Below are 22,784 nucleotides of genomic sequence, written 5' to 3' on the forward strand. Positions count from 1 at the left end.
GCTAGTTCTGTCAACACATCTGCCCCGGTCATGGTTACTCCACATCCTTCCCCCTCATCCTGCTCTCCCTCATGTGCTTATGCAGACATCGATGAGTGCACGGCCCAGGCTGCCTGTCCCTCTGGACTCTGCCTCAACACGGAGGGCTCCTACTCCTGCATGGCTTGTGACGCTGGCTACACCGTCTCCAGAGATGGCAGCATGTGTGAAGGTATCCCTTTCCCAGGGACAGAGGAGCGGGTGCTGGCGGGAATGAGGGAAGAGACATTGCAATAGCTGGGTTACTGGTGGGGCCTGGGGACTTCCTTTAGCCTTGGGATCCATCTCCAGCTCTTTAGCTCTGATCAGCAGAGAGCATGGGGGGCTGCAAGCAGATGTCACCTAGAGCAGCAGGAAGGTGGTCTTCCTCCCACAGGAAGGGGATGCGGGGGGAAGGATTCATTGATGAGACTCCTGGACTAATGATGACCTGGGGGATGCTGACAAAGGCCAGCGGAGTACAGGAGACCTGGAAACATGGGCAGAGGAGTTGTGTGTGGTTCAGTTCAGAACCATGTGCCTGGGAGCACATGCCCCAAATGTAGGTCCTCAACAGAGGGAGAAACCTTGGGTCCACAGCCAGTGGAGAGACTATGGGCGCCCACATTTCATCATTTTTCCCCAGCCCCTAATGTAACTTGGACATGTTTAAAAAGGAAAGCTTAGTTCAAGGGCTCTGCTGTGCCAGGTATGCATGGCAGTTAACACCAGCATCGATCTGTGTTGGTTGCATTGCTGAGACATGAGAGCACTCCGTCCCAGCCTTATAGCCTGACCGCCCCAGCGCAGGCATGGAAATTCCCTCCCTGGTGGTTGCCCCCAGGGGACGTCCTGGGCTTGAGATGGCTTGAGGCAAATTCCCTCTTTGGGGCAAGGGAACAGAGACGGCAGAGCTGGCAAAGGTGTTTGTTTAAAGATTGGCCATGTGCTGTGAATTTCTCTCTGGAGCACCGCAGAGCTCTACAGCCTCCACATAGCTGGCAAACAGAAGATCTTGCCTTTGATATGACTCTCAGAACACCCCCCTGCATGGGGGCCTCCAATGGGGAGGAGAGGGAGGCTCTCCTCCTTCTATTCTCCTCTGTTTTAGTGTCTGAAAAAGCCAGTGTGAAATGAGCTTATTTTCCAACTGATTTTTGGGTGCAATGGAAGAACCATGGTTTGATCACTTCCATCTGCTCTCCCCCTTTCCCAAGACTCCACGTGAGCCCCTCCTCAGCCACCTTGCCCCAGCCCTGTCAAGAGGGCACCTTATCAGGGTTCGATACTGTTTGGGTCACACTGACCAGATGGCAGGATGGCATGTTCTTCCCTGCCTTGGCTGGTGGCCTTGTCTGTGGATCTGGGTTTCATATTTGAAAAATGATAAGGGTTTCATGATAGTTTTGTGATAAATAAACTAGGTTATGGTTCATCTCCAGAAAGATTCAAGAATATTGCTACTTGGAACCCTTTGAGACTGAACAGCTGGGAATCCTGCCCTGAGGCAGTAGGGAGCTATGTTCATTTATGCCTCTGGCATGCTCAGTGCTCTGCGAAGGGGAAGAGGAGGTCCCTGCCCTGTGCCAGTCTCAGGACTTTAGCTCCTGGCAGGGGAGAAGAGTAGAGCAGGACCTTCTCTACTAGCATGTCTTCTGCTGCCTGCACACCAGCCCATCCTTCTGATTAGCAGTGCCTCCAGTGCTTCCCCCTACCTCATGGGCCTGCAGGCAACAGCAGTCTCCTGGCATCTTGCAGCCCTCTGTCAGAGGGAAGCTACCCCTCTCTCCTCTGCTGTGAGCAAAATCCTCAGAGTGCCAGCAGGCTCTGTCCAAGGCCTGTGGAACTTGGGTGGGAGAGGGTTTGTGGGGAGCTCTGCAGCTGGGTAAGAACTGATGTAGGCCCCCGGCCAGCTTTGCCAGGAGGACATTGTAGGCAAGTCTGGCAGGCAGGAAAGCATTGCCGCATAAGGTATGGCTGGTGCTGGCTTACTTTCCCGATGTTTGCTCTTTGTGCGTTTGGCTGGAGAGAGGGTTTGTCAGCAACTGTGGCTCTGCACTGGCCTCTTGGTGGTTGTGGTACCCAGTGCAGAGCTCTGCTGGAGGTGGACACTGGGGTTAGCAGTATCCCTGTCCTCACAGAATCACAGAATGGCTGAGGTTGGAAGGGAGCTCTGGAGATCATCTTGTCCAACCCCCCTGCTCAAGCAGGGCCACTGAGACCCAGTTGCCCAGGACCACATCCAAATGGCTTTTGAATATCTCCAAGGAGGGAGACTCCAGAACCTCTTTGGGCAACCTGTGCCAGTGCTCAGTAACCCTCACAGTAAAAAAGTGTTTCCTGATGTTCAGACAGGACCTCCAGTGTTTCAGTTTGTGCTCATTGCCTCTGGTCCTGTCACTGGGCACCACTGACTTGGTGCTGGGATCCAGTTTATCTTGGTCCCCATGATGGAGGGGAGTAAAGAGTCTGAGCTGACTCCTCACGCCCCAGTAACAGGGAGTCTCTGCCCTCATCTCACTGTGATGGGGTGGTCTGGGAGGGCAGCTCAAACCCACCTTGCAGGCCAACAGCTGGGTGATGGCTTCCCTGGGTGGGGATCTTCTCAAGATGGCAGCAAGAGCTGAGACCTCACTCTGTGATGTGCCCTTCTGCTTGGCAGATACCAATGAGTGTGAGGACCCTGCTGTTCAGTGCCTGGGGGGAGAGTGCAGGAACACCCTGGGCTCCTACGAGTGCCACTGCCAGACTGGCTTTGAGCTCATCAACGGCACCATGTGCGAAGGTATGAACCCCATCCCTGCAGTCCTCTGGGTCCAGGATATACAGCCTCCCTATGGATCCCCCTTCTTTCTTGGCAGGGAGAAAGGGCAGGTGATGCCATCACGCATGGCACATCCATAAGGTTGTAGCCAAATGCAGGATTACCATGGACAGGGAAGATCTCTATCTCCATGGCAAGAAAACCAAGGGGCCATGAGCACTGCAAGAGCTGCCTATAAGAGACTGGGGAGAGGGAATCCATGTGGCTTTGGTGAAGGGTGTCCCCCAGGGCCGGCTGCGTGACCCTGACTCTGCTCCCTCTGCAGATGTGAATGAGTGCCTGAACAGCGAGATCTGCAGCCCCAGTGGTGAGTGTCTCAACAGTCATGGATCCTACTTCTGCATTTGTGCTCCTGGCTTCTCGAACACGGCTGGCGGAGTCAGCTGCCAAGGTGAGCTGGAGGATGGCAGTGACATACCTTTGGTCCTGCCCTCTGTTCCCTCCCCTGCTGTGAGGTCCAGGTTGATGATTTTGGCCTGATTTTGCAGATGTGGATGAATGCACAGACAAGTCCCGGTGCTCGCAGGGCCAGTGCCTGAACACAGAAGGCTCCTACAGGTGTCTGTGTGAAAATGGGTTCAAACACTCACAGGAGACTGATGACTGCGTGGGTGAGAGCTCGTCGTTGGGGAGATTAGCCCCCTGGGACTTGGGGGGATAGATGCAGCCAGTGCAGAGGGGAGGGCGGTTCTGCTCCCAGCACCCAAAGTTGCTGGTGACTTGTAAGGAGGACTAGCAATGGCTCAGGGCCTCTGGCCAGCTGGACTTGACCCACGTGCTGCAGTGAGCAAGCAGGGTCCCCGTCTGACCATCCTCATCCCCTTGCCCTTCTTCCTGCAGACGTGGATGAGTGTAAAGAATACGGGGATGCCATCTGCGGCACGTGGCGGTGCCAGAACAGCCTGGGCTCCTACCGTTGTATTATGGGCTGCCAGCCCGGCTTCCACTGGACCCCCTTGGGTGACTGCATCGGTGAGTATGGCCCTGGGTGTCCCTGTTCCTCCTCCTGGCAGCGACAGGGTGGCTGTGGGACTTCTCTGCCAGGGGCGTGGGGGAGAAGGAGGAGGAGGAGGAGGAAACATGTGGCTGGTGGAGAGGCAGATAATGCTGAGAGTTTGTTTTCTTGGCTGAGCTGCCTGCTTGTGTCTAGACTTCTCTCTTCCTGGCATCTGGAACAGACACTGCATTGTGCTGCTTTCCGCTCGGGGAGAGTCCTGGGCAGGTTACAGCCATTCCAAGCTTGGGGCTGGACCACAGCTCCCTGTAAGCTGTGTTTGCTGGGGCTGCTGCCTGTGCCAGTCACCTGCCTGGCAGGGCTGGGTGAGGGCAAAGGCTGCTGGTACCACTGTGTGCTAGGCTGGGGACTCTGGGTTTGGAGTTCAGGCTCCAGCAAAGAGGAAAGAGCAAAGGGGTTTCTACAGTTTTTGAGGCTCCCCCCGGCTCAGGGAAGGCTGCAGCAAGGAGGAGCTGCTGCCAGCCTCTGGGCTCTGGGCTGCTCCAAGACTCAGATTTAGCATGTGGAGCTACTCCTGGCCTTGGGAGCAGCGGGCTGTGGGCACGCAGCTGCTCTGGCTGCTCCAGGGAAATCTCTCCCGTCCAGCAGGAGGAGGGGAGCGGGATGCAGCCAGCAGGGCTGTAAACCTGCCCTCTGTAGGCAGAGGACCCAGTTGTGACTGTCCAACCCCACCAGGCTGGGGCAAGTCAGAGATTACTCCCTGGCACTATAGCAGTTGGAGAAAGACCAGGTCAAGAAGAACGGGGCAGGAGAGTATCATACTAGATCTTTCTGCTCTTGCCCCATACACTTCAGTTGCACCCTTGTATCTCCTGCCGATGTGAGCCTGTAGGCTCTGTGTCCCATTATGCCTCTGCAGGGACCTGTGCTACCCTCAGTCACCCCTGCCAGCCACCTCCCACGCTTCACATCCTTTTCCCATTCCCACTTTGCTCCTGTTGCTCTATCCACGTGGCCTCTTTGCAGCAGGAAGCATCTCTTAACATGTGCACTCATAGCAGGGGAGTGAGTGGGGCAGCCAGACACAGTCCCTCACATCAAGGGAATCCCTGCCCCATCCCCAGGTCTTGGGGTCAGAGCAGAAGGGCCTGGGCACGGGGGGGGTCCATTGGGAGAGATGGGGTCTGGGGCAATTCCTGCTCTCCACTCTGCTGCAGATATAGATGAGTGTGCCAACGAGACGCTGTGCGGGAGCCATGGCTTCTGCGAGAACTCAGATGGCTCCTTCCGCTGCCTCTGCGACCGTGGCTATGAGAGCTCGCCCTCTGGGCACTACTGTGTTGGTGAGTCTCCCATGATCACTCTGCCAGTCAGTCAGGGAGAGCCATCAGCAGATGCCAGGCTAGTGTCCCTGCTGTGTGACAGCTCCCAGAGCATGGGCAGGGACTGCATATGCACATGGAGAATCCCAGACATGGACAGGGCAGCTCGTGGAGGTAAAAATCCTCCCCTTAGCATGGCAGATCCTTGGGACTGCAAAGGAGCAGGGCTCTATGAAAAAGTGAGCGGCTCCCAGTGAACATGGAGCCCTTCTCTGTGCAGGTGGAAAGGAGGTACTCAGGGGCTGGAGGCACTGAAGGTGCTAGAGAGGTACTTTAATGGGTGCCTGGAGAGAATAGTCAGGGTGTAATATAAGAAAAAATGTTTTCACCATGAAGACAGGCAGGCAGTGGAACAGATGCCCAAGATGGCTGTGCAGTTGCCTGCCTTAGAGGTTTTAAAGACCCAACAAGACAAAGCCCTGAGCAGCCTGGTGGGATCCCATAACTGACCCTGCTTTGAGCAGGGGTTGTGCTACATACCTCCAGCGGTCCCTTCAAACCTGGACGATCCTGTGATCCAGTGACTCACTGCAAGCTGCAGTTCAGGCTCCTTGAGTCCACTGAGAGCAGGGCAGGAAGCTCTTGCCACACTTGTGCTGAGCCATGGTGTGAACAGAGCTCTCAGCTTGTCCCTAGCAGCTTCCATCTCCCTGCTGAAGGGTGACCCATGCTGCAGACCATGCACAGGCTGCCCATGCAGAGGCAGGGCTTCCGCTGCCCACCGCTGCCACTTGCTTTGCAGATGTGAACGAGTGTGAGCTGATGGTCGCTGTGTGCGGGACTGCGCTTTGCGAGAACGTGGAGGGATCCTTCCTGTGCCTCTGCCCCAGCGACCATGAGGAGTATGACACAGAGGCAGGGCAGTGCCAGCCCCGAGCAGCCATGGGTGAGTAGGCAGCTAGGACAGAAGCATGGGTGGCAGCTAGAGCAGGAGCGTGGTAGCCCTGGCTGGGGTGAGATAAAGCTGAGGGGCTGCCAGGGCTGTACAAGCCCACACAGGCATGGGCAAGCTTTTGTGTGGGGAGAGCTGAGGAGCCTGAAAGTGGGGACCTGGGAAGGCCATGCTGCCAGTGATAGGTGTGCTCTGGGACCTCCTAGGTGTGGGATGCTGCGATGGGGTGCCAAGGACCCCATCCCGTCCCTGCTCTGCTGTCTTCTAGAGGGCCCCGAGACACACGCAGCCCACCTCTCTGACAGTGCAGAGCGCAAGCAGTGCTACTACCACATCAGTGATGTTCGCCTGTGTGACAGTGTCCTGGCCAAGAACATCACCAAGGAAGAGTGCTGCTGTACTGTGGGGGCAGCCTGGGGTGACAACTGTGAGACTTACCCCTGCCCCATCCCAGGCACAGGTAGGACTCTGGCCCCTCGACACCAGGCAAGGCCAGTGCTCTGCCTGCCAGCTCCACCTTGGTTGCACTAACGAGCCATTTCTTTTCTTCCCATCTCCCCTTGGCATCTGCTTCCTCGCCAGTGGAGTACCAAGAGATCTGCCCTCTCGGGAAGGGCTATGTTCCCCAGGAAGATCTGCTCTCAGGAAAAGTCTCTTTCACAGGTACTAGCACCGTTTTCTCTCATTTCTCCCAGGGGGAAGAGGGAGGGTGCTGTGCAAAGCCCTGCATGGAGATGCATCCACAGAAATATCTCCCTGGGGCTGTGGTGGGGGATGCTAACACCCTGCTGCTGCTTCCCTCCATCCAGAGAAATCCCAGATTGCCAGTATCACCGAGCTGGAAGTGCCCCTTCCTCCAGTCCTGCCTCACTGCTGGCAGTGATTCTTTCTTGGTACAATTCTCCCATGCCCATTTTGAACCAGGGATGGGGTCTAGTAAGACACAGCCCTTCCAGTTACTGCTCAGATCTCCCAGTGGCTGGCTGGCTCAGTCTTTGGCACTTCATCTCCAGGGGCTTGTGTTCTCAACCTTCCAGAAACACACATGAATTTCCTGTTTGTGAAAGTATTCTGTTCCCCGCCATCCCTCGCCCTGCTCTGCCTATGTGTGCTTCCCCCTCTGCTCTCAGGCATGGGGCCGGTGGGAGAGGCGGGGGGGGGGCTCACTTGGGGACCTACCAGTGATCCAGGCCAAGGTGCCGTGCCGGCTTTCTGCAGGTACAACACCCAGCCCGCCTTGCTTCCACGGCTCTGCTCCCTGAGATGCTCTCTCCCTCCCTCTCTCAGACATGGACGAGTGTGAGATATTTGGCTCCGAGTTCTGCCGCAACGGACAGTGTTTGAACACGGTGCCGGGCTACAAGTGCTTCTGCCGTACGGGCTACTTCTATGACTCCAGCAGGCTTGAGTGTGTTGGTAAGATGGTCTCAAAGTGCAGCAGGCACCCCACTGCGCACAGAGTGACAGACATGCTGCTGCACCCAGAGTTGTCGCTGCTGCCTAGGCTACAGGGCCAGGTCTGGACAACAGGCTTCCTGGGACCCTCCTGGGGAACGAGAGAGGAGGTGGCAGGAGCCCCTGAGGTCCCCATTTGGGCAGGGAAAGGGTGACATTGCTCATGTCTGCCAGCCTGAAACATTGCTCTGTCCTTGTGTATGGGTAGACCAGGACGAGTGTCAGAACGAAGTGTACTGCATCAACGGCGAGTGTCTGAACACAGATGGCTCCTACCACTGCTTCTGCAGCCTCCCTCTTGTGCTGGATGCCACTGGCAACCGGTGTGTGAACCTCTCCAGCAGGGCAGGTGAGCCCAAGCCCCCGCTGCAGCACACCTTCGCCCTGCACATCCTGCCCCACAGCTGGGTCTCCCGGCAGCAGTGTGCAGCCAGGGCAGGGGGGGCAGGAGCTGGAGCACATGGTCATCCCTCTCAGGACAAGGTGGGGTAGCACTCTTCTGGATGATCTTCATGGCATCCTTTGCTTGTGTCACTGACAGATGCCTTGGAGGAGTATGAAATCCACCTGGATGTCTGCTGGCAGACCGTTGCCGACTACATCTGCCAAGACCTGCTACATGGCGAGCAGACCACGTACACCGAGTGCTGCTGCCGGTTTGGTGAAGCCTGGGGCCAGAACTGTGCACTCTGCCCGCACAGGTCCTCCGGTGAGCGGGGCGGCGCGGGCAAGCATCCCGTGGCAGAAGTGGGGACGGGCTGGGCTGCCAGCGGTCATGTCATGCAGGGTCAGCCACGTATGACTGCAGCAAGGGCTCCTCTTGTTGTCTGCATTGCCAAAGCCAGTGCAAGGAGTGGGTGAACCCACCACTTCTCCAGGGCTGAGCTGCACCAGTGGGTAGGATGTACCTGAAACTAGTTCGCAATGAGTCCAAGGTGTTCGAGGGGAGAGTTGCTCTGTGCATCCCGCTGTTCCTGCTTAGCTTAGGAGAGGTGAGGCAGTGGCAGCCCGGGATGGGAGCACGTTGGGAGCTAGGCTTCTTGCTGCTCAAGAACTTGGTGGCCCCAGACAGGAGCTGGTCTTCTCAAAGACAGGATCCCATCAGCAAACTACAGAGCTGCAGCTTTGGAGCCCATTGAGCCCAGCAGGCCTGGCTCTGCTGGCCTGGTGTGGATCTACCCTCTCTGGCCATAGTGGACCTATCTCTCTTGAGCCAGGCTGCTGACCCTTTTCTCTCACTGCTTGCAGCTGATTTTGCTTTCCTGTGTAATGGGGCCAGTGAAGACAGTGAGAGAGGGGCAGAGCTCCGAGAAAGACCTAGGTATGAGTATGCACCAGGCTTGGAAGACCCCCACTATGGCCTTCCCAGCCCCGATATGGGCCCCTACTACAACTACCTGGAGTCCGAGTATGGAAACCCCGATGCTGGTTTCCCCCGGAGGGAGCCCAACAGCGAGTATCATGGCAGACCTCTCCACCGCAGCCCAGGGCGGTCCCCCCCCCCACTACCTGCCCAGCCAAACTGGTGAGTACTGGGAGACACAGAGACGTGCCTTCCCTCCCAGCCTGTGTCCACGGGGACTGCCTGGCAGCTCCCACCCTGGCCGGGGGGCTCCAGGCTTGGAGCAAGCTCTGCTCCTGGCAGCTCTGAGTCGGTCCTGGCCCCACCGGCACCGTCTCGCTGCGTGCCCGCCATGTCCCCTCCACAGCTGGGTGGAGGATCACCCTGGTCTGACACCACCTTGCCACCCTCCAGGTCTCTACGAGGGCTTTGAGGGGCTGCAGGCTGAGGAGTGCGGGATCCTCAACGGCTGCGAGAACGGGCGCTGCGTGCGCGTCCGGGAGGGCTACACCTGCGACTGCTTTGACGGCTTCCAGCTGGACATGACCCGCATGGCCTGCGTGGGTGAGTGGCTGCCGGGGCCAGCCCCGGGGGCTGCCGGGCGGTGCAGCCGGGGCTGTGCGGGCAGCCGGGCCCCGCATTCCTTGCCGGCTGCCGCTCTCTGGCGGTGCTGGCCGGGACAGCTGGCAGAGGAATGCCGGCTCTTGCTAGGGCTTCCTTCCCATAGACCTGGGACGACCTTCCTGGAGGTTCAGCCGGCCACTTTCTGCTGGCAGCTAGGGCACCTCTGGGCATCACGGGGAGCCACTGATGACTCCCTTCGCATAACGCTCTTGTATTATCACCAGCTACTGTTACTCTATCCCTGATTAATTTCCTCTACGCTCGCCATTGCCCTGCTGAAATTCCTCACTTTCCACCCTGCCCTATGAGGCACAGTCTCTAAAGCTTCTCTCTGCATTTCCTCTACATCCCTATGCCATGTCTCCATCCTTTTCACAGTGCAGCTTTCCCAAGCCAGCTGAGGCCCCGGGCACTCAACAGAGCAGATGCAGACTCTCCTTTTCCTTAGGCACGGCACTCACTGTAGCTCCCAGCATCTTTATTGCGTGACACAATCATGCAGCTTCATACAGAACCTGTGGTCTCTCTCTCCCCCCAAATGCTGCTGGGCAGAACAGCTGCCTGAGCTTTTACTCCCCGTTCTGCATTTGTGCACTGTTTCCCTTTCTTTGGCCACAGTGCTTTGCATTTTCCTTCAGTGAATTTTGTCTGGTTGATTTTGGACTGCTTCTCTGCTTGATCAGAGTGAGTCTGAACACTGCAAAGTGCTTGCAGTGTGGCATCACACAGATACATTTTATAAGCATGGGGATTCTTCTTCGTCCACCTTGATGACAACATCTGGATGGATTAGGGGTCAGGACAGACCCCTGCTTAAATGGCTTTTATTGTAACAGCCAGGTATTGCTAATTACCTTTGGAGCGCAGCTTTGCAGCCCATTGTGCAATTGCCGCATTTTTTTATCTAGCCTGTATTTTCTCTGTCTGCTTGAGTGTCATGTGAGAGTGTGTTGAAATCTTCACTGTGGCCAAGGCACATCATATCCACCGCTTCTCCCTTATCTGACAGACCAGTTATCAGGTCAGCGAAGGGAACCAGATTGGATTAACGTAATCGGGCCTTAACAGATCTGCATCAGCTATTTAATGACCCTGATATCCTTTGGAGGGTTGTGACCTAATCACTCACAAACCTGGTCTGCTTAAGGGAATGGGGGTGACCAGTCTGTAATTCTGGATTCTCCCTTCTCTGTTTTTGAAGGTAGTTACCAGATGTACCCTTCCTTGGGTCTCTGAGACCTCCTTTACCCTCCATCTCAGAGAGAACTGCCAACTTTTCAGGGACTGCAGGAGCATTAAGCATGTGAAGATGAGTTGCAGCAAGCCTTTAGCAATATGGATGTAACTGCTTTATCTAGCCAATTGTCGAACCTCTCCATCACAGTGTGGCCTTTCCCTCCCTGTACTACTGCACCCTCGTTTAAACACTTCAAACATGGTCTGCACCCTGTCTGGTCACCACAAGCATTTTTATGATGACTGGAACAAAGCCTGCGTTAGCTGCTCCAGCCAGCTTGGCTGGCTTTTGTTTCCTCTGCCGATAAGGACCAGACCAACATTCCCCATTGTTTCCTGCTAACATATTTATGGAGCCTTTGCTTGTTGCTTTTCCTGTCCTGGACTAATTAGCACTCATTTTACACTGCAGCCTGTCCCGTCCGTGTCCGTCCCGTCCCGTCCCCCCCCCCCCCCGCCCTTCAGTTCTACATGGTGCTTAGTCATCCCCATGTTTTTACCTTGCTGACTTCAGGCCTTTGGAGTACTCCTGTAGCAGCTGCAGTGCTTCCCCTCTTGCCTCCCTATGGGGCTAGCTTGCCCTTGTCCTGCAAGATGAGCTGCCTGCCCCCAGCCGTGCCTGAGTGGGCAGGCTCCAGGGCTTGGTGCACACTGCTGGCACTACTCTGCTACTTCTGGCTTTCAGGTGCCTCTGGGCTAAAGTAGCCTTGTTTTACTTCTCTCAATTTAGTGGTCCACAGCCAGACCAGCCTGCCTGCTTTTCCCCCTTTTACCTTTCCCTGGAGCCCCCAGCAAGGCTGCCTCCCCCCACTTCCCAGGCTGCAGAGCACATGTCCCCTGACGTGACGTGCTGCCTAACATCTCCTCCTTGGGCTTCTGAGCAAGCCCGTCCCATCCATGGCGATGTTCTGGTCCTGAGATTTAGCCTGTTCAGCCATTGCTTTGGGTGCATATGAAGGCTGCCTTGTTCCCCAAGCTCTCTCATCTCACACTTCCCCTCTCTTCCTCCTCCCACCCATGACTGCTGTGCTTGCTCCCACAGAGCCTGGAGGTTTTGCTTCCAGCCTCCCTCCCAGGGGTTGCACTTCCCTTTCTTTGCCAGATGGCCCCCTCCACCTGTGCTACGGATAACCCGAGGTCCCCAGGGGTGGCAGAGCTCTTCAGTCCTCCCGGGGGTCTGTCGGTCACTGCTGGGGGCCCTCACTCTCCCTTGGGTAGCCAGCTGAACCCATCAGCTTCTCCCCACTCCTCCCGGCCGATCTGTGGGGGGGTTGAGGCTGGGGTTTGTGGTCAGAGGGCTTGGACCTGCCTTGGCAGGTGAGGCTTTGGGCTCTGGAGGGCCTGTGGGTGCAAACAAGGACTCTGGGGTGCACAGGGATGCTCTGCCTAGCTAGTGGCCCCACCACAAGTTGGGGCAGCTTGGGCAGACTTGTCCAGGAAAGTGCATTTAGCAGAGCAGACTCGTCGCAGTGGGGCAGCTGCTGTAGGGCTTGCGTACACGCTCTAGCCCAGCGGCGAGCCAGCTAAGTCAGCCCTTTGGCACAGTTTGCAGGTTAATAAAACAAGCCCTTGTTTGTGCAGTGTGAGGTCCCTCTGTGTTTCTGGTCCTGGAGGTGATAATCAGCCTCTCAGGGCCACCATCATCTGCCTTCTTGGCCTTGTCAGATCAGGAAAGGGTGTTTTCCAAGGCTGTAGGTGGCCTTTCTCCCAGATCTTACGCTAGCACAACTTATTAACAGGAAACGGCTAACCCGAGGGTGTCACCAGCTGCAGAGCATGGGGGGGGCCTTATCTGGTGTGCATTGCTGGTGGGGGGGGCAGTGCTCCCTCCTGTGCTGGGCGATGCCAAATGCTGGGGACGTCATCCTTGGGGACTGAGGGGGCTCTGTGGATGTGCTGAGGGGTGTGGGAGGCTGGTGGGGTCATGGTGGACATCCTGGAGGTGTTGGGGAGGGGCATAGGGCACCTGTGGGGGAGGGCTGGGAGGGAGCAGCAGGGGCACAAGGAGATCTTGGCTGCAGGCTGGGACTGCTCACTCTCCCACTGGCTCACCCCCATCCTTCTCCTCCTTGCAGACATCAACGAGTGCGAGGAGGTGGGTGGCCTTGAGCCCCTGTGCCGGGGCGGCACCTGCGAGAACACTGAGGGCTCCTACCGCTGCCACTGCTCACCGGGCTACGTGGCCCTCGCCCAGCCCCACCACTGCGTGCCCCAGACAGCCCAGAGCCCAGCGGCAGCATAGCTCTAGGGGAGCGGCAGTGGGGGTGCCCCTGCCCAGTGCGTGGCTCTGGCACCCGGGACCTGGGAGCATGGAGAAAGGCCCCCCTGGGGCTGCGGGTGCTTCGAGGCTCTTCGCTTCTTCCCCTCCGAAGCGCACAACTTCCCCACCACCTCTCTGTGCAGGCCAGGGCTGAGCTCCCAGCCTCTGCACCCCCCTCGACCCTGCCAGCCCCTGCCGCAGCAGAGCCCACCCTAGACCCCAGCACCTGGCACATTGCCCCGTGCTGTGGAGGCTCACAGGACACCTTCCCCTGCCACACAGCCCCAGCCTCCCCCTCTTGCCCTGCCAAGAAAGGGGCTTCATCTCCCCACCACTGCTGCACTGACCTAGCAACAAGCCTCACCCACAGCACAGGTGCTGGCCCCGCTCCTTGTGAAGCATCCAGCCCCTAGGCCAGAGCTTTGAGGGGGGGGGTCAACCCCAGCTTTCTAAAGCTACTGCCTAACCTTGGGGAGCAGGGGAGAGGCCGGAGGGGCTCCAGGGCCAGCTCTCCCTGCAGCCAGCCCAGGCGCATCCCTTAGCCCCGCACTTTGCCTTCATGCCCCACACTGGCTGGGCAGCGGGAGGGGAAGGCAGGTCCAGCTTCCTTTCTGTAAAGCTGTTGGTGACCTTTTTTTTTTTAAAACCAAGTCTGCTGGAAACTTCTCTCATGTTGTTAAATAAAACATTTATTTTGGGCCTCTGTGGCTCAAGACACTGGGGCTGATCAGAACTGTGCTAGTTTTGCCTCTGCCAAGGGGCATGAGCCACATCCTCCCTGTGGATCCAGCCTGGCAATGCCACCCCACTCTCGTAAGCCAATTCTTACCTCTCACGCTGGCACCCAGCCTCCTCCCGCTCCTGAGCAGAGACCCTTGCCGGGCCAAATACTTGCTTATCTCCCCAGCCCAATGCCTGTCCCAGGAGCCAACTCCAGCCCCCACAGACAGCACAACAGTTGTAGCTGTTCACACACAAGGGGGCTGCAGTTTATGCATGAGAGCATGTAGGTTTCTGCAGTTGGTTCTTGGGCAGGTCTGGGAGCTGCTTTTCCAGCCCCAGAGCCCTCACTAGAAATGTCTTTACCTATGCTGCAGCAAGCAAGGCCATGTTCTACACCACCACATCCTCAGGGAGCCTTTGCACAATTTCAGGCCAGCACAGGACCAGCAAGGCAGGAGCACAGCCAGACATCGCCAACTGGACACCCTGGCAGCCAGGAGCAGATATGCCTGGCTGCTTGCAGGTCACCTACACTCAGGCCAGCATACCACCTCCATCCATGCCTTCAGCTGAGAAATAAGACCAGCCCACCCCCAACTAGATGCCCACCACTCTGCTTTTCTTCCTGCTCCTCTCCACTCACAGAAGACAATACAAACAGATTTTGTCTAGCCTTTATTAAAAGGAAAGTTATAAAAAGAGGTTCAGGAGCTCCCAGCATCTCCGAATTAGTAGTAGTGCAAACCATTGGTTAGAGAAAGAATCATCCCTGCAGAGACATCGAATGCCATTTGGCTTTGCATCCACAAAAAGGAAGTTTTCCCAGCTGCAGTCCTGCCAGCTTGAGTAGGGGCCCAGGACAGAGCAGGCTGCCAGCTCAGGGCAGTCTCCTTCCCTCTCCTTCAGCTGCGTGGATGGCAAATGCAAGTCCCAGGGGCATCCTGATTGCAACAGAGCAGAAGTGCAGGAGGGTGGATGCAGCCAGCATTCTACAAGAGGCACTGAAGGGGTTACCAGTTAGCAGCTCAGACACTAGCCAGGTTCATCGCAGAGAAATTCCTTTGTGAGGACAGAGGGCTCCATTTCAATCAACTAAAGCACCTACACAGAGCACGTGGAGGATGATGCTCAGTCACTCCTCCCCCTTGAGCTGCTGTGAGAACACCCCAGGGGACTCTAAACAGAGTAAGAGCCCTCTGCCCGTGGCTGACCTTGCAGGAACACAGTACTGGCTGCTCAGAGGCTGCAGAGCTCTGAAGGAAGCAGTAAGAAATGCTTATTATATAAAATAATTTGGCCTGTGTTGTCTTCTGTTTTTCCCATCCCCAAACCCTACTAATGGCAGGGCTCCTCAGCTGGTGATCTGCACTGGTATCTTCCAGCAGAACAACATCTGGTCCTGGTCATCGACCAGCTCCCACTTCACAATCAGTTTAATCTGAAAAAGAGAGAAGAGCAGAGGGAAATAGAGTGTTCAGGAGACTTTAAGGCAAGGACACGGGGAGGGGAGTTGTCACTTGTGTGGAGCAAGGAGGTCCTGGGAGTTCTGCACAAAGAGGATAGCGCTAGGGCATTGCCCCCATGGCAGTAGGTGAGCCACGCTCATGCAGTGACTCCTGGAGTATCTTACATGGATGGAGAGTTCTGTTGCACGACACAGGAGACCTCCACACACTGCACTTGGATCTCCACTCTGAATAAGCGGAGTGGAAACACCCTGCAGCCTCCCAACTGAACTGCACCCTGGAATCGAGCACCCCCAGTTTGGGAGCATTTGGCTGAATGCAGCAGGCTGTGTAGGGAGGCATATTTGGACAGCTAAAGCCACTTCTCAGCAGCTGGAGCAGGGCTGCTTCCTCTGCTGGGTCTGTCCCAAAGTGGGAAGTTAAGACAGGGTCATACTCACAGCAGAAGTGCTACCAGATAGTCTGAGGAGTCTTCTAACCTCTTCCCTCCCCTCCACAGGACAAGGTGTCCTTCCTTAAAGGCAGGTGGTGGGACTGTCCCAGGAAGGATAGTAGCTCTGAGGAGCAGACCAGCTGCCTGCTTACTTACACTGGGGTACTCGCTCTTCACAGGGAGTTTATTCAGGTAGCTGTAGGAATGGCCCTTCTGAATGGGGCACTGGATCCCGGACTTGCATCCATCAGGCTCAGGAATGGGAAAGGGTATATCCACGTGCAGCATCTCACCGTACACCCTCGCTTTGCTGCCCTGGCTCTCAATCTCTGCAGAACACGGAGAAGCGTGAACACAGCACCGGAGCAGGGAACACGTTTCTACCTTACACCCTCCCCTCCACATACCCTGGAGGCCGCAAGAACACGACTAAGGGACAATCTTCCTCCCCAGCCACTTCTTCCCACCCAGACCCCTCTCCAGCCACCCTTCCCCACTCCTCTCCAAGCAGTGGGACAGAGGCGATCGCCACCCCCCTGGCACCCCAGCTGGGGAAGCGATACTTACTGCTGGCGAAGGTGACGTTGATGCTGTAGGATGTCCCCTTGTGGAGCAGGCAGGGCTGCGTGGGGCAGGGGCTCACGTTCACCTCTTGGATGCTGCCGTCTTTGGAACCTGCAAGGAAGAGCCGGGATTACCGGGCCTTCTCCGCCTGCTGACCGCCCCCTCGCCCCGCGGCCGGCCGGAGCCACTCACCGCAGTCGACGAAGCGGAGGGGCTCAGCCAGGGCGGTGGCGGCGGCGCCCAGCGCCAGCAGCAGAGCGAGCGGGGACGGCACCATGGCGGCGGCGGCGGCGGCAACAGCGGCGGCAGCGGCTCCTCCGCGGGGTCACATGAGCGCGGCGGCCCCGCCCGCCGGTCAGCTGGGGCGCGCCCCGCCCGCGGGGCCGGGCCGGGGGCGGGGGGTCGGCCGGGGCCACCGCGCCTCCCCCCCCCGCCCCGGGAGGTTTCCGTGGAGCCGGGTGAGGCTGGACCGCGCTCCCCTGCCGCCCCCGGTGCGGTGGCCGAGGCTGCAGCCTGGAAGAGGGCAGCGGATACACCGCCGTGGCTCCTCCGGTACAGGAGAGGAGAGGAGAGGACAGCGGGGGGGGAGTTACTGTGATGGAACTCCAGCGCTTGGACAGCCAGCCAGCCTGGAAATCCCCACTCCTGGGCTGTACTGGCGCATTCAGTGCTAAAGGGCAGCGGCTGGAGGACACGCTTGCGCACAGCTAGTGCGATGGGCTGGGAAGCTCTTTCACTGCCTCTGCTGAGAGGGGAAAAAATAAACATGAAGAAGCTAGCGTAGTAGACCGGCCTGTGGCCTTACTTGTTACTTACTCCATACCTCATGTTCTGCAGGTTCAAAGCTGTCCGTGCAACGCGAGTGCCGGGAGTTACGTCTACTAAGTAATTGGCGTGGCTGCTGCTGTGCAGAGTGCATACAAGTTAGTCCTGCTTCTTAAACTTGTGAAACGCCAGAGACTCCCAGCTTTATGCTGTGGATGCCAGGACAAACCAGGGGACAATTAAAACACTTCAGAAAGCATTTGACCCAAGCTAAAGTTTTTACAGCTTTTCACCAATTTCACATGGTAGCAAGTGTTACCCTTAATAGGGTCATGTCAGGAACACAATGGAGAGAAAGGCACGCGAGTGCTGATTTGGTAGGAACAGAGCTGACACAGCTTCCCCCCTTCAGACCTCTGTCCCAGTGAGGTGTCTGCCTACTCAGCTTCAGCTGCGCTGCCAAGTGACTCAGAGGTGAAACCCCCACGCTTTGCTCAGGCTCTCCACAAAGGGTGTCACACCAGAAACTCCGGAGGTGTTAGCAGGACTGAGCGGGACTTGCTCTCATGTGTCTCTGCTGAGCAGTTTAGCTCTTCAGAAGAAAAGGGATCCCTTCCTTCAGAAAGGGGTGTGGGGTGCTTTTTTTTTTTTTTTTTTTTTTAAGGATTCTGAGTACACATTCGGTTTGTAGAGGCCTCAAAAAACCCCAAAGACCCTGCTGAGACTAAACCGTATATTTAAGTCCACCTAGCACACTTCATAACTGACCCAGATAAAGTCTTTTCCTTGCGCATGGGAACTCATGCCCTTAGAAAGGCTTTTCTTCTCCCCATCCTTCAAGTCTTACAGATGGTAAACAAAGCCGCCTATCTGACTGCAGGGAACAGAAGTGCAGTCGGGTCAGAGCAACACCATAAACTGCCGTCACACATTCACAGGATAAGCACTGTCATGCTTGGGAACAAATTCCACAATGCATTAAATCAGGAAGCCTCCCTGTGAAACGGCTCAACAGATATCTTCTCTTTGCAGATGCTTTTGCACAGCAGCAGTGACTACATAAATACAACTCTACACGTATTTCAAAGGCTTTGAACTAAAAATCATTGAATCTAGGATCAAAATTAACACATCTATTCCCCCCCAGACCTGGATTAATAAAAAGCCTAAGAAGTGTAAGTTTGTAAATTACAGCCAAGGCCTTTACACAAGAAAGAAGCAGAAACCTTCTGCCCAAGGTTTTTAGCTGGTATCACGCATTACCATCATGCCAGTTTTGCAATAACAGCACTAAAGCTTAGATTGCCCAGGGCAGCATAAGCATTATAGGCCAAACAGACCTTGCTTTTAGGCACATGCCCCTTTCAACATCTGATACAGGACATGGGCCTCCAGGTCACCTTGGAGCCCCAAATACTTCAGAAAGACTCAATTCAGCTTTAGGCTGGTCTCATTATTTTGCAGACAGGGCTCCTCCCAGATTACCAACATCTCACGGAGCTTGTGCTAATGTGCAGAAACACCAGGAGAAAAGGCTAAGAAAGCCAACAGATAAATTCTTTCCAGCAAGACTGATACTCAAGTTCTTCATTTCTGTCATCCAACCAACTCCATTACATGAGGAAAAAGTCTAAGGTTCCACTTTATGAGCTACCTACACCCAATGAATCCAAATCCCTCTAACAGCATTGCACTTACAGCTCAGTAAACAGATGCACCTGCAGGCACTACAGCAGCAGTGAGTACAAAAGTCAAGTTCTCAAGAAAATCCACATACAGAGACTAACCAATTTTACTATTCTTTCAGCCAGAACATGCTCCTTTTGCTACAGACCGTCAGAATTCACATCAAAATGCATCACAATCCGTTCTTGCATTCAACACCACACCGGAGGTTTTATTATCACCAGTTTCTGAAGCACTGAAACAAGTTCAGTGTTCCACCAAAACAGATACAAGATTATTTAAGCATACACATTGCAGAGGAGAGTAGAGCAAAATACCTAGAGAATTCAACTTACAGACAAATCTCTTCAATACAGTGTGCTTAAAGAGAGCTAAAGGAACTCCCCAAACCCAGATACCACAGACCAACATAAGAAGGGGAAAACAAAACACAACCAAACCTAAAAACAGGTTACACTAAGCTGTCAGGAACAAGATGACCAACAAAATCACAGCCCAGAAAGGAAGAAAACCTAGACTGTAACTCTGGGTGAGAGAAAAACACCACCATAATACACAGCTAGCAGAAGCAAAAAACAGCCCAAAGATAAGAAAGATGTACAAAGAAGTAGCTGTTCTCCTTAGCTACACCCACCTCTCCTAGCTGCTCAAAAAATTTGCCCCCAGCACCTGATTCACTCATCAGCATAATGGATTATTAATTAGATTAAATTAACTCTGAGTAAGGCCAGCTGGCTTCTTTCTCATTCTTTCAGTCTGCAGTAATGATCTGAGCAACATCCCGAAGTGCCTTGAAGGTACTTGTCACACTTCGGACACTTAACACTGGTAAAAATGAAGGCAATTAGAAAGTAAGAGTGTCTGTTTTCTGGGGCTATATCCATTCTCCAAAAGGTGCTGACAGCAACTACAGTCACAACACAAGGAAATGTAGTAGGATCGGTCTAATACCCCCTGCAGGAGAGAGAAGGAAAGCTGGTGCTGTATGGAAAGCAGGCATGATCCCCTGCCTTTTCTCCCAGAGTTCTTGATTTGCTCCTTTGGATTCGTCTGCTTTTGGGATGCCACATTGATAATAACTGGAGAAACACCCCAATACGTTTTTAAAAACATTAAGTGTTCTGATGGGAATTCATCAGCCACTGCAGGTACCTACATTAATACCTGCCCCCCCGGGACTCTGCCTGTGATACTTTCCTGGCTTTATCCTAACATTGTCAGAGTTCACCCAAGAGCAAGCAGGAGTAAACAGCTCAAACCAGTCTTTATTCACATGCTCAGGGTGGGACAAATAAGCAAAAGCATGTGGTTGCAAAAGCATCGCCTTGCTTGGAGCGGGATGGGTGAGAAAGCAAACCGTCACAGGGTCCCCTGACGTTCAGTCACCCTCTCCCGCTGGGATGACTGGTTTCCCTCCGCCATCCCGCTGTGTGACTCTCCACAGGCCTGGCCGGGGGCGAGGAACAGGATTCCTCCCCCAGAAGCACATGAAGAAGAAAGAGATTAAGACTCTTAACCGTGGGCGCATCCGTGAGCGACCGGCCAGACCGCTGTCACACGGCAGATGATGGGGAGGAGGTGAAACCACCGAAGGAAACGTCCCTGAGGCGGCTACAGGGCAGGCCCGGCCGGGCTGCCGGGGACCCGGCTCCGGCAGGAGGGAAGCCAGGAGCGGAGGGGAGGGGAGGGACGGCGGGGGAGTGCGGGAGGCTGAGCACAGATCCCCTCCGCGGGGTGTCTGAGCTAAGCCCCTGCCTGGTAAAGGAGAGCAAACCAGAAAAGCCAGGACCGGGGAAAAAACCCTAAAAACCCTTCAGTCGGGCCCCGCGTGTGCTCCCCTGCTCGCCTAACTCCCCCTCCGGCGGCTCCTTGATCGCCCTCGGGGTCTCTGGGTTCTGCTCAGGGTAAACAACCCTCACAGCTAATTCCAGGACAAACACGCTCTGCTAGAGAGCGCTGCCTTATTTATTGCATTGCTCTTCACTGGTTTGTTACTGTTTATTTCCCTCCGTGAGCGTCACCGCTTGTGAAAGCAAACACCCCCAAGGACTAACGGCGGCTCCGTGCCTTTGCCGGGGACGCACCGTGCCGGCCGGGCCCGCCCGGCGGGGCGGGCAGCGCGTTGCCTAGCAACGCCCACGGCTCAGCACTTCCGCCTCGGCGGGAGCCATGGCGGCCCTCGCCGGAAGAGGCGGTGGCGGGCAGCCAATGGGCGGGCGGGGGCGGGGGCGGGGCGCTGAGGCGGGCGTCGGGGGCAGTATGGCGGCGCCGGGGGCTCTGAGGGGCTGGTGGAGGTTGGCGTTGGGCGGCCGGATGAGGAGGTACCGCTCCGCGGCGGCGGCGGGCTCGCTCGGTCCCCTTGGTCCCTCGGGAGGGCGCCGAGTCTCCCCGCTGTGCGGCAGGAGGTGGCGGGGGCCGGGGCCGGGCGCGCCGCCCGGTGGCGGGGACCCCTCTGAGGCTCCCCCTTTCCTCCCCTCTCCCTGAGGCAGCTGGTGTCCCGCTCCGCTGCGCCGAGGACGAGCGCTGCCGAGGCTCCCGCCGCGCCCTGCCTGTGCGGTTGGCCGCCCGCTGCGGTGGACATCGTCCTTCTCCCAGCCGGGCCCGACGGAGAGCGACCCCAGCGAGGGACAGGTCTTCCTCAGCGAGAGCTGCGTGAAGGTAGGGACCCCGGGAGGCAGCTCGGGTGCCTCTGGGAGGGATTTCTAAGCTGTCTGCTCTGCTGTGGGCACATAGGGGAGGCGTTTGAGTGTTCGCCGGTTTGTTCAGCAGGTCTTTTAATCCTCTCCTCCTTTGCAGAGGCTGCTGGAGATCACAGAAGGCTCAGAGTTTCTCAGGCTGCAGGTGGAAGGAGGTGGCTGCTCTGGATTCCAGTACAAGTTTTCCTTGGACACAGTTATCAATCCTGATGACAGGCAAGGGCAAAGGGGTGTAGTGGTGGTCAGGTGTGACTGTTCTTTGCAAAGGTGACAAGAAGGGGGTGTGTGACGTGACAGTACCTTGCATTGAAGGGAGGAAGCCTGTAAGATAAGGAAAGTGCTCAGGCAGTGCTTCTCTGTTGGGTCTACAGCACAGTTAATGGTTAAATATGCTGCTTTTCTGCAGGGTGTTTGAACAAGGTGGTGCCCGTGTGGTCGTGGATGTGGACAGCCTGGCCTTTGTCAAAGGTTCCATGGTGGACTTCAGCCAGGAGCTGATTCGCAGCTCCTTCCAGGTGGTGAGCAACCCCCAGGCAGAGAAGGGTTGCTCATGTGGGACTTCCTTCTCTGTCAAATTCTGACTGGAATTCCCATGGATGGACACTGTCTGCAGAGACTTCCTGGCAGTCTTCAGAGGGTTTTTGCTTGTTGCTCTCCCAGCTGCTCCCTCTCATCTCCCTTACCCTGTAACACAGCTGTTACATATGACTCCAGCTGTGTGTGTGTCTGCACTGAGCCTATCTGAAAGACTTGTTGGCCTTCCCTTCAGAAACACGAAGTAGCTGTGAGCACGCACACGGGAGCATCTTCAGCGCCTTGTGAACCACTGGCCAGGTGGTGCTGACTTGCCTACCCTGTCCTGAATGTGGAACCACTTAACTGCTTGTCTCTGCAAGAGAAGGCTGTATATATGTGTGTGTGTTTATTGAAAGTTCTTACTAAAAGAAAGTCTTTGATTGGTATTGCTCATGCATTCTCACATGGGTAGAATCTGGGTTCTTTCAGGCTACTGTTGCTTATTCCTTGTCTTTCAGCTGAATGGGACTCGGAGTCTTTGTCCCATACACCTCCCAGTGTTGCTGGCTCTCCAATTCCTGACTCACAGTGGGCTTTTCTAGATATTTCACTGTTCTCTTACCCAGCAGGCTTCTCTCGGTCCCAGGAACCTACAGTGGTTTTGCTGTCAGTCCCTGGGTTGAAAGTTTTTACTTGTTTAGAGTAAGTGAAACTAAAAAAATTGAGGTAGGAAGAATTAGTAGCTTATTTATTTTCTTTAAAAAAAATAAAAAGCTTGTGTATATATATAAAAATAAAATACACAGCCATCCATCCACCAGTGCCATTTTAGGCTGTTCCTAAACCTGGCTTGGAATTTTAGGTCATACAAACTCTCGGGTTTCATAGTGTGTCTGCTGCCTTCCCGTGCCAGCAGGAAAGGAAGTTCAGGTGACACACGCAGAGGA

General features: G+C 55.7%; 3 protein-coding genes across 5 annotated transcripts in view; 2 read left to right on the forward strand and 1 right to left on the reverse strand.

The window, feature by feature from the left end:
- The window catches only part of LTBP2 (latent transforming growth factor beta binding protein 2), a 74,473-nt gene extending 60,768 nt beyond the window's left edge, over positions 1-13,705 (forward strand). Inside the window, 16 exon segments of the mRNA XM_030004248.2 lie at positions 86-211; positions 2,681-2,803; positions 3,108-3,233; positions 3,331-3,453; positions 3,683-3,814; positions 5,015-5,140; positions 5,922-6,065; positions 6,340-6,531; positions 6,654-6,734; positions 7,359-7,487; positions 7,735-7,875; positions 8,068-8,235; positions 8,775-9,019; positions 9,021-9,051; positions 9,283-9,432; positions 12,804-13,705. Coding sequence (XP_029860108.1) covers positions 86-211; positions 2,681-2,803; positions 3,108-3,233; positions 3,331-3,453; positions 3,683-3,814; positions 5,015-5,140; positions 5,922-6,065; positions 6,340-6,531; positions 6,654-6,734; positions 7,359-7,487; positions 7,735-7,875; positions 8,068-8,235; positions 8,775-9,019; positions 9,021-9,051; positions 9,283-9,432; positions 12,804-12,970 — 2,204 coding nt within the window. The 3' untranslated portion in view covers positions 12,971-13,705.
- A 664-nt stretch (positions 13,706-14,369) lies between these two features.
- NPC2 (NPC intracellular cholesterol transporter 2) lies at positions 14,370-16,506 on the reverse strand. Its single transcript, XM_030004324.1, has 4 exons — positions 16,367-16,506; positions 16,178-16,285; positions 15,767-15,939; positions 14,370-15,149 (listed from the first exon to the last, which is right to left on the reverse strand). The coding sequence occupies exons 1-4, from the start codon at positions 16,449-16,451 to the stop codon at positions 15,063-15,065; spliced, it is 453 nt and encodes a 150-aa protein (XP_029860184.1). The 5' UTR covers positions 16,452-16,506; the 3' UTR covers positions 14,370-15,062.
- Positions 16,507-20,857: 4,351 nt separating this feature from the next.
- Positions 20,858-22,283, forward strand: ISCA2 (iron-sulfur cluster assembly 2). 3 transcript variants are annotated; one of them, XM_030000804.2, is made up of 4 exons: positions 20,858-20,946; positions 21,115-21,283; positions 21,422-21,537; positions 21,728-22,283. In XM_030000804.2, exons 1-4 carry the CDS (start codon positions 20,885-20,887, stop codon positions 21,900-21,902), a joined length of 522 nt encoding a protein of 173 aa, XP_029856664.1. In that variant the 5' UTR covers positions 20,858-20,884; the 3' UTR covers positions 21,903-22,283. The 3 variants fall into 3 exon arrangements, with proteins under 3 accessions (XP_029856664.1, XP_029856659.1, XP_029856671.1); XM_030000799.2 differs by having other exon boundaries at positions 20,867-20,985; positions 21,112-21,283; XM_030000811.2 differs by having other exon boundaries at positions 20,867-20,943.
- Positions 22,284-22,784: the final 501 nt, after the last annotated feature.

The sequence above is a fragment of the Aquila chrysaetos genome, chromosome 2 (genome assembly GCF_900496995.4).
Source record: "Aquila chrysaetos chrysaetos chromosome 2, bAquChr1.4, whole genome shotgun sequence".
Lineage (NCBI taxonomy): Eukaryota > Metazoa > Chordata > Aves > Accipitriformes > Accipitridae > Aquila > Aquila chrysaetos.